Source organism: Corvus hawaiiensis, chromosome 15, assembly GCF_020740725.1.
Source record: "Corvus hawaiiensis isolate bCorHaw1 chromosome 15, bCorHaw1.pri.cur, whole genome shotgun sequence".
Classification (NCBI taxonomy): domain Eukaryota; kingdom Metazoa; phylum Chordata; class Aves; order Passeriformes; family Corvidae; genus Corvus; species Corvus hawaiiensis.
Genome location: NC_063227.1, coordinates 10,051,667 through 10,062,377, shown reverse-complemented (window position 1 = coordinate 10,062,377; position 10,711 = coordinate 10,051,667). Strand labels below are relative to the sequence as shown.

Genomic DNA, 10,711 nt, shown 5'->3' with positions numbered 1-10,711 from the left:
ATGGCAGTGATGCATTTAAGTTCATTAAGCAAGGAAGTACTGGAAATAATTAACAGCAGATACAAATCTAAAGTGGATATTTAGTGCAGATTTCATTTTGAGACATATTAAACCACCTTTGCAAGGCCAGAGCCTCTCTTTCATTGTTAGTTGAGACTGATTTTTTTTGAAAGTAGCTTGGAATATATTAATTTTAAAACATATATGTGCCATGCAATCAACAGAACAGAAATTGCATCTAGTTCTTCAGAGGAAAAAAAAAGCTCTTAATTTATTACTAAAACTGCCATCTACACATGTTACTGCTATGTAGGATTAAAATGTTCCATTAGATAATGTCAATACACTGTATCCCGGTTGCGTAAGAGAAGAAGAAATATTGTCCCTGATGAGATATTGCCGAAAAAGTTCCCAAGCCAGGTGGAAACAACAAAGGGTTTCAGATTCAACTTGAGCTTGGTGCTGGTGTTTGGTCTTTGTTTATTTCCTTGCACAGGCTGAGAGTGACTTGGGCTTCAAAAGGCAGAGAGATGCCCTGGAGACAGGGGATGCCCCATCTGGGCCCTGATGCAGCGCCTGTTAATACTAAATTAATTAATGTTGTTAAACGACACTTCATTATGTGTACAGGTTCAAGCTTGCACTTGTTTTTTACAGATTGCTTTCTCCTTTCTGAGTTAACAGGAGCTAAATATAAGCTGGATAAAGGTAGAGGAGCAGCAGTGGAATGAAAAATGAAAATGTGTGTGATGGGAGGAGGAGGAGGAAAGTCCAGAGGAGGGGAGAGCTTGCCAGGAACCATTCTTCACTAATGTGGGGAATAATATTTTAGTGGCTGGGGTATTACAGTTTCCTATTACCAAGGCTTTTGGAAAAGCTTGCTCCCCTGCAGTACCAGGCTTTATGCAAATTCCTCACAATAGGCTGACTATTTTCACTGAGGTGGGACGTTGGATTAGTGTTCTGAGTAAATCTTTGCTGACTTAAATCCCGCCCTGTGTGAAATACAAATTCCTCTTCTAAAGAGCCCAGTCAGTGGTGCTTCTGCAGCAGGGCCTGGCACTAACTTTGTGAAAAGAAGTACTGAGCTTTATGCTGTGTTAAACTCTGGGCTGATACTATTCCACCACCTGGATGGCTAGGGGCAGAGGGAATGGCCAGGGGACGCAGACTGTTTATTTCTCACTTCATTATGAGTCCCATGATGTTTTGACCTCCTTAAAGTCATCTGAAAGTAAAGCATGGAGGCACATGTAACCACACAAATCCAAGTTCAGGGATAACTTCCGACACTCCATGGGGTGACTCAATTGGGTCACGACTTCAAAGAGACCTGCTCTGCCTGTTGGAGTAGTGGGATTTTTAAAAAGGGCTGAGAGCCAGGACATCAGTCTGTATTTAGAGAGAACTTTGAGAGATGCTGAGGGACCCATATGGCAAAATGAACCATTATCCCTAATTAAAAATTGCTGAGAACTGAATTTTTAAAACATCCAGTTACTGCAAAGAGTGGGAGTGAGCTGCATACACAACATGGAAGTAAGAACCTAAATGTATAACCTTGTAATCTGACTACGAGTTTCTGTTTCTGTACTTCGCACAAGCTCAGTTAAATCACAGCGAGCTGGTGTGTCTGGCAAGGAGAAAATCCAACCCGGCCCACGCGCAGACCGAGATGCTCCGAGAGCGTGAGGCAGCGCTGCTGTTTGCCGGGCGGCCGCGGAGCCGAGGCAGCCCCCGGGGCGCTCCCGGCCCTTTTCCCGCGGCCGCTTCCCAAACTCCTCCGGCCGCGGCGCCGCGCGCTGCCGCCTCCCCCCCCGCGCGGCGCGATGGTGCGGTCCGGCCCCCCCGCGCCGGCGCGCATGGTCCGTGCCGCGCCGGCCCCGCCCCGCGCGGGGAGCCGCCATTGCGGGTTGTTTGTGCGGGCGAGCAGCGAGCACGGGCGGGAGGCGGCGCCGCGGCTCCGCCATGTCCACCCCGGCGCGCCGCCGCCTGATGCGCGACTTCAAGAGGTGAGCGGGGCCTGGGGCCCGGACCCACCGCCGCCCCGCGCCTTTGTGCCGGGCACGGGGCTGGCATCGAGCCCCCCGGGGCAGGGGCGCGCCCCGCGGGGAGCGGCAGTGCCGAGGGGAGAGGGGGCACTGCCGGGGGAGCGCGGGGTCCCGCCGGGCAGCGCCGGCTTTGTTCGAGCCGCCTCGCCTGGGCGCCGACGGCTGGGGGCGTCTGAGGATAAAAGTTGGAGCGGTGGCTGCGAACCAGGGCGCCCCGGGAGTGCCCGCGCGGTCACGGGGCGCCGCGATGTCGGGGGGGGGGCTGCGGGCGCTGCCAGGGGCCGTGCCCGGCTGGCCGGGCCGGGAGCCCGCGCCGCCCTGCCCGCACCCCACCTCCGCCGAATACGTCCGGCACCCGCAGGCTCCAGCTTCGGAATAGCTCTGGCAGAATTCACAAGTGTTCCAGGCTTGTTGGGTCGGAGAGTCTCTCTGAAAACAAGTTTTTTGTAATAGGCACCTGAAAACGAAGCGCAAAGAATTAGCGAACGCTTCGTTTGTATGTAATAAGAACCAAAATGCCCTTAAATGTTTTTAGGCTCATGATACTGTGTTTAAAGTTTGCAATCGTGAGGAGTCTTTTGTGTAATATATGCGAACTGCTAAAGGAGCAGTTATTAGTTGCACTCTTTTAAACATTAATGACTGAACCACTGACTCTGGAATAAATTATTTCCAGTCTGACACGTAAACACACTTAGAACAGAGTGTGGAAAAGGGTGGGGGGTTTCCTTTTAAGATTTACAGTAAGAGTCTCCGGACTGGGTTGCTCAGGAGTAATTAGAGGTGAGTCAGCTTTGATAGTGTGTCTTTTTTTTAGCATAGCTATGTTATACCAGCCCCTGAAAACACATCAGTAAACACTTGACGTGTATTGTAGTTGCTTTACGTGGCTGCACGTAAAGCACCAGCGACAAAAGCCTGATTCGTGAATCTAGGAGGAGTAGGAGGTTTTTGGGAAGTGGAGCCCTCCCCTGCTGTTGTGTGAGTGTTGGTGTTTGTTAAGTGGGTGTTGCTTGATTCCCGTTCAAATCAAAACAGGATATGCAGACTTTTTATTGTATTTGGTTACACAGATGAACCAGTGATTTTTTTCAAGCTGACTAATTTATTTTTCAAAATTGCAGTCAGATGTGGGTTTTATGCCGTTATATTCCTACAAGATCTGGTTTAATAATTTTGAAGTTAAGGCTTGAGCGAAAACTCTAAAGATGTGGAAAAATACAACCAAGTAGACAAATGTCGTGGTTTGAAGTAAATCAAATATATTTGTCCTATATGTTGCAACTTTGATATTCCAAAACTTACGTAACTTTTTCATGTCAGTTTTTATTTTACTCTGCTCTTTCGTGCTGGAACTTATGTATTTGTTCTTATGTTACTTGCACTTCATACTGAAACAACAGACGGTGTACTGTCAACTCTGATTCACTTCATTAAATATAAATTGCTTTTGCATACTGTGATTGTCAGGAGCAGTGAAGAGAGAACAGTTCAGCCGATTTCTTACCTCTTCTAAGTTGTTTGAGTAAACAACAACAACAACAAAGTTATTTATTTATTTTCTGATAAAAAGGGAGTGCAAATACCACATTTTCCTTGCTGTTTAGGACTTTCAGGATTAGTCCTATTTGTGGTCCTTGCCAGATCCTTTGTGTAGTTAGACTCTGTGACAAGTAGGGTGCTTTAAAGTTGATCTAAAAACTAAAGCTGTCTCCCAGATGCGTTTGTCAGGCTAATGCTCAAGCACTGCTGCTGGCCTGCAGCCTGGCTGTCATGTAGGAAGAAGTCCTGTTCCTGCTTTCCCTGACCAAAAAAGTAGGTGGTTTATGCTGTTGATACTGAGCTGCCTGGACTGTGTGTGCTCGGAGAGCAGGGATGTAAACACAGAGTTCACAGGGGCTCTGAGCAGCTTCTGGGCTGCTCTGTAGGGCAGCACCACTGCTCAGCATCCTTGGACAACACGTGGTGTTACCCCAGGCTGAGGCAGTGCAAGTACAGGAGGGTTGCCTGGCTGTGCTGCTGTCAGCTCTCAATAAATCTGCATTTGCACATGGTATTTAGTTAGGATTTGTCCCTTGGTCTGCAGAGCTTTTTGTAGTGACTTGTTTATAAGTGTACTGTGATATGATTAAACCTTATGGTAACACTCAAGAGTTGTTAGTGAGGCAAGGGCAGTCACTGCATTTTCCTTATTCTTGCATAATTGTGGAGGCAAAACAGGTGAGAGGAGGAGGAGCTGTCACTGAGGGGATTTGATCAGGTGGATTGATTGGGGCCTGCTGGTGTACATTCTTCAGGGTCTTGTGATCCTTAATATGGATCCAGCAATGGGCAGAGGGGAGCATTTGGATCCTGCCCTTTGGCTGCAGCACATATTTCTGGTTCAAGTTTGTGAGGCTTTCAGTAAGTAACATGCTTTTCCCTAGTCCAAGGATTAAGGAACTAAAAATAATTTAAAATGCTCCCGTGATTGCTTTAGCGATAAACACATTTGTGGGACTGGCAGGAGGGAGGAGCAGCACACAGGTTTCCCCTTTGCTCCCTTTTTGAAGCGATCAGCTTGTCAGTCAAAATAGGCTTATACCAAATTTAACCACGTCTCACGCACGGATCTGGGAATGCAGGAAAAGCTCCACTGAGGGTCCCTTGTGTTGTGTCCCAGCAAGAGTGCTCTGTGTGTGTGTCACTCCCTGGTTGTGGCTGCAGCTTGTTCTCTTCTTCTCTGTGGCAGCCAGCAGCAATTGCTCTCTCATAGTTAACTGTGTAGCACCATAAATCCCAGCTGTCCATGGTGCTATGTTATTCTTACAGTTAATCCTTTGCTCCCTGAACACTTAATCAGACCTGTTGTGCCCTTGTGTCTCGGTGTAAAACATGAGAAAATCTTGATGTGCGTTGCCTTGCAGGTCTGTCTTTTGGGGTGTTGATAAGCTGCATGTAATGCTTTGTGTATTCTCTGATTTGGAATTAGAAAATATTTACAAAATGTGGATGTTACTGGTAAATTATACCTGCAGGTGGAAGTATTTAAGATATATGACTTGTCATTCTATGTTTGTAATTCTTAGATTGCAAGAAGACCCTCCTGTGGGTGTCAGTGGTGCACCATCTGAGAATAATATAATGCAATGGAATGCAGTTATATTTGGGTAAGAGTTTTTGGTCACTATGAAATTCGATATCAGAGGACTAAATATAACAACCTGATGTTTGTTTTTGCAGTTATTCTCTTGTTTCATGTATGTAAAGTCAGCAAACTTTAAAAAATGGCCAAGTGTTACAGTTAAAATATCTTTTCACAGATTAAATAGAGAACGGTTAGGAAGGAAAAAAATTTAATTTTAAATTTTTTCAGCTTTTTTGTTGAATAAAGCTTGCATGTGGTTTAATAAATAGGTGTGTTATGAAAAAGCAGGATTCCTCTTTAAAGTACGTAAGTGCCACGTGTTCTCAGCCTTTAAATCCATATGTATTAGTGATTGGATTGAATCCCAGTAGGACAAGGTACAGGATCTGTCTGGGAAGTTACATTACATATCCTATAGAAGAGGAGCTGTCTTAGTATCCTTCCGTAAAACTGAAGTGTGCTTGCTAATAATCTCGTTTGTTCCAATCTAGTAACCTAATGGCATATGTTTTGTTTGGGATGATGATAAAGTAGATATCCCAAATAGCAGAGTGACTATGGGAGGTGTCTTAGATACAACAAAGCTCTCAGAGGTTGCCCACGGATGCTTCTCTAAGTATTTAAATTATTGCTTCTACGTATATCTTGGGGAGGATGAGGAAGAAGATACCCATTTACTGGGCCTGTGTGGAAGTAGGTAATGATCACTTCTAACTGGAGTTTCTTTTTAAACCTTTCAGGCCAGAAGGGACTCCTTTTGAAGATGGTAAGTTGCTAACTTTTGTATCCTTTGTCATTCTAATAAATCTTGCCAGTACTAGCATTGTTCTGCTTTTGAAAAATAATATATGCTATCTGTATATAATTTGAAACCAAGCAAGCAAGTGAAGGAGTGAGGCTTGTTTGCTATAAAAATATGTATCTTGATCTAAGCAGTGTCTTGTCATGCTAGCTCATGGTTGGTTAGAAAGCTAAGAAGCAATGCTTCTATTGAGGCTTTTTCAGAAACATACATACAAGAGCTTTTAGCAGGGAATGTTGGCCTGACACTACCAGATGTGTTTGCACATCCCCATAGCTGAGCTCAACAAGAGCTTTTCTTGTTTCATCTTTTTTGGCATGTTTGATTCATCACTGTTCTCCTAATGAAGAACAGGTGAAAAACCTTGAATTCTCAATATGGAACTCAGTGAGGTTGAGGGAATCCCAAATTTGTACATAAACATGAAAGTTGGTGTGTAATGAGCCTCCCTTAGGCATATGAGGAATAATGAGTTTAATAATTATAGTATTATTGCAGTAATTGGCAGCAGATGGGTTTTTCTCTATGTTGGGTTGGAGGAGTTACAGTAAATTATTCACTGATCCGTAGCAAAGGTTTTCAGTGAATCAGTTGTGAGCTCCAAAGACTGAGATTTCTGATTATGAAATTCCAGTGTTTCTTTGCTGGCACCACAATACCTTCTTAATGAAACGCCTTAAAGTCACCCAAGTCCATAGACCCAGCATATTGGGCCACGGAAAAGTGGGATAATGTTGGATCTGGCTGCCTTTGCCATGTATACAGTGAGTCTCCAAGCTTCTACCCAATCTCTGCTGCTGGGTTTATTACTCTAAGCAGTAGTTCCACAGTTCCATTATCACTTCAAATATATGAAAAGCAATCAGATTCAGTGTTGTTTGTTTATATAATGGTGAGGAGAAATATTGATCATGGAGCACATAAATTAATTTGTTGTCTATGTTCCTGGATATGTTCTTCTGTTGTTAGTTATCTGATTGTATTTATCTTTGTTTGGACAGGTACTTTTAAACTAGTAATAGAATTTTCTGAAGAATATCCAAATAAGCCTCCAACTGTTAGATTTTTATCAAAAATGTTCCACCCAAATGGTGAGTAAACCATCTTTATTTAGCTGTAAATATTGCAGTGTGGTCATGCATTCTCTGAAGCTCTAGAATGCTTAATCTCTCTTCATTGCTGTCTCCTAAGTAGAAGTCTAGGACAGCAACTGCTTGACGAAAAATTACGAATTACAATGCTATTAAGAAGCAGCTATCTGCCTCTTTCTAATCAATATGTAGCCTCAGTAGCAAAGCCTGTGAGTATTTTCAGCAGCAGCTGCACTTAGATTGGTTTAAAGAGGCAGTTCTGGCTGCAGATTCCTGCCCCCCTCCATTTAACAGCAGCCGTGTCATGAGCTGCAGGGAACTGATGGAGCCAAGTGTTACTTATTCCTGCCAGGTGAGGTTTCACCCAAGTCTCTGCTTTTGTCTGGTGCTCTGTGCCAACCAGGACTAGCACAGGGAAGAAAATGAGGGTGCTCAGTCATAGCGGAGGTGTGTGACCCAAACTCAGTGATGAGGGCAGATATGAGAGTGCACTGTGCTTCCTCCCCCAGCGCTGATAGGTTTTGCTCAGTTCACGCATGCAGAAAACACAAACCCTGCCTGCTGCTCCTCTGTAGACATAATGCCTCACATACTGTCCAGGCCAGTTTGTCTCTGCCAGGAGGTTTGTAATTTGTTGGGAACAAGCTGGAGGACAAGCATGTAGAAGTTTGAGCAGTGAGTCTCAGGTTCATATGGGCTCTATGAAGACTGATAAGTATCCAGACAGAAGTAGGATTTCAGCACTTTTCCATATTTTCTACTGTCTGCCTTGGTGCCTCTCGTGGTAAGTGTAGGGTGTGTGAAAATGGGGCAGGAGCTGCCACTGTTCAGAGTGTGATGGCTGTGAGTGGTTCCACTCCTTCAGTGAAGGCCTTGCTGCTCTCTGGGAGGCCTCTCCACTGTGACAGCATGGGTCGGTCACACTGGAGGAGCAGGACACCAAGTCTGCCTGTTCCTGTGCTAATTCCATAATCTTCAGACCTTCCTTCTTTCCCTCTTAGGTGTTCTGTTAATTTCAGTAATAAATCTTCAAAGTATGTGTCAAGCCACAGCAGATGGTGAGACAAACTGCTGTCCTCTTTCCTAAAGCATTAATCTAAGCACAGACTGAATTGGAACAATAACTCTGCTTTGAACAGTGCCATAAAACTGTCAAGTTTCTAAGTGATATCTGTGCTGTATTTGCAGTGTATGCAGATGGCAGCATATGTTTAGATATTCTTCAGAATCGCTGGAGTCCAACATATGATGTTTCATCTATTTTAACTTCGATTCAGGTAACTTTGCATCTATTTTACCAAATAATTACGTTATTGTTGGTCTGTATTCCAGAATTCAAAGCTCAGTAATGGGGATAGCCAGGTATTTGTGTCAAGGGGAACTTCAAATCCTTATGAGCAAAGCAGTACTTTTTAGATCAAATAAAGGCAAAGATGCTACGTAATTACTAATTCTGAGCTACAGAACTGCCATTGTGTATTTTTGCACAGGAAAGCATTTACTGGTTTGTGTTAATTTTTAACCATTTTTACTCAAGATACGATATCAGATGCAGAAATTTGCATAGTGTTTGAAACATGTAACTTTACTATGAAGCTTTGCCCTGTGAAGCCCTCAAAGGGACAATATTGCTGAAACACACTACTTGGAATAAGTAAAAATGGCCTGGCACAGTGGAAATGCACAATTCCTTTGTTCCTGTGTGATTGTTTTTATTTTTCAACAGTGGTGTTTTGTAGGAGACATCTTAAGCCTCTCTTTAGTCCTGAATGACAGTAGTAATATAATTACCAATTAGTCAGTTAGCTCCATGGTGCTGACTAGACAAACTGTCTCTGTTTGGTTTGTGAAGCTACAAGTGTGTGCAGTACTGGTGCAGGGTGTAATTTGAGGTTCAGTAATACAATTAGGGATGCCTAACAATGAGTTTAACTGGGTTTTTTTCAACTGGGCCATTCTGAGTTGTTTCTGCCTCTGAAACACATTTGACTTGAAAGTAAGTTGATTTTTTCCTGATTTAAATGTGTTGGTTTGTCTGACATTGTTTTCCCCCTTTTCCAGTCTCTGCTTGATGAGCCCAATCCAAACAGTCCAGCCAACAGTCAGGCAGCACAACTTTACCAGGAGAACAAACGTGAATATGAGAAAAGAGTTTCAGCTATTGTCGAACAAAGTTGGAATGATTCGTAACAGCTGCTGTGTTACTCTCCATCCTCATAATCATTATGTACAATTTAACTCTCAATAGAAAGGCTACCAGAAATTTCAAGTGCCACCGTTCTATGAATTCGCATAAAAACTCATTTGCAAACAAAATTAAGCCCTCCAGTTTAGGGAAAGCTAAAAGCTTGTGTATCTCAATTAACGTCCTTTTTATTGCATGGTATGAACTAAGTTATTGCTACATAAATTTGTAATATATCCTGTTTGTATTTTTTTTCCAAGTGTATAATGTTGGTGTGGAGTTTTCATGACAGAATATACACATTTTGTAAATCTGTACTTTTTCAAATATTGAATGCCTTATTTTTGAATTCTTTAGATTTTTAAATTGGAGAAAAGCACTTAAAAAAGTTTTTATATATGATTATTTCATGTAAAACTGTTAAATACATAACCTTAGTGCAAGACATTCTGCTCTCACTCTTATCTTTTTCCAAGGGCTCATTTTTTGTCCATGCTGTTGATACCCTGCACTTTACAAACAGAAAAGTTAATCCATGATGCAACTGTCTTCACGGGATGTCTTTGCTTCTGCACCACAGCTTGACTTGATTCTGTGTGTCCTCAGTTGTATGAGGAAGAGAAGTTTTGGTAGCTGCCAATTAGAAATGGGGAAACAGATCTAACTATTTTGCTAAAAGTCCCACCTTAAACCAGCAGCAGAGTTGCAAACATAACCTGGGTGACCAGGCTTGGTGATAATGTATTCTAGTAAGTTTTATTTTTCTGAGATACTGTATTTTACCAGCTTGGAAAATGCTGTCATCTAAATTTGTCCTATATTCACCTAGTGATACTGTAATTATTAGAAGATATTCAAAATTATATTAAAGAGGTTTCCCGTTAGTTTCCCTTGGGGGTAGGGAAAAAATTAATCACCAACAGAAGAAAACATGTCTGCAGATTTAATGGAGTTATTCTTTAAAATTTGACTGTGTACCATGTGGTCAAGTCTCATGTCTGTAGTACAGAGGCTCCACATATTCTTAAATTGACAGTGTAAAGAACTTTGGCTTTGTTTTTGTAAGTGTTAATGTGGTGGTAATTTCTTACTGTATTCTGTAAACCCGGCTAGCTGACTACAGGAAAGAATTAAGCCATTGTTTTCTTCCAGCATTAAAATTGTAACACCTTTGTCATAATTCCAGCCAGCATTATGTATGTATTAAACCCCCCAAACTCATACCAAAATACAGCTCAGTGGTGCCTAAAAAAGCAGTGGAAATGTATTTCACCTAGAAAAGAAAGTGTTGTTTATTTGCAACAGTGATTACTAAAAGTTAATCTCACTGCACCGAAACAAGAATATCAATTTACACCTCACACCTGCTTGCAAAGGTGTGTAATTTCTAGGAACAGCACTTAAGTTAGAAATGGCACTCAGAATACTGTCAAACCAGACTCTGTTAGTACCTTG

General features: G+C 42.7%; 1 protein-coding gene across 2 annotated transcripts; it reads left to right on the top strand.

Annotated features, from left to right (window-relative positions):
- Window positions 1-1,888: 1,888 nt before the first annotated feature.
- Window positions 1,889-10,436, top strand: UBE2B (ubiquitin conjugating enzyme E2 B). 2 transcript variants are annotated; one of them, XM_048320058.1, is made up of 6 exons: window positions 1,889-2,012; window positions 5,120-5,200; window positions 5,919-5,944; window positions 6,982-7,071; window positions 8,260-8,348; window positions 9,133-10,436. In XM_048320058.1, exons 1-6 carry the CDS (start codon window positions 1,969-1,971, stop codon window positions 9,259-9,261), a joined length of 459 nt encoding a protein of 152 aa, XP_048176015.1. In that variant the 5' UTR covers window positions 1,889-1,968; the 3' UTR covers window positions 9,262-10,436. The 2 variants fall into 2 exon arrangements, with proteins under 2 accessions (XP_048176015.1, XP_048176016.1); XM_048320059.1 differs by lacking the exon at window positions 1,889-2,012 and adding an exon at window positions 2,468-2,486.
- The last annotated feature ends 275 nt before the right edge of the window (window positions 10,437-10,711 follow it).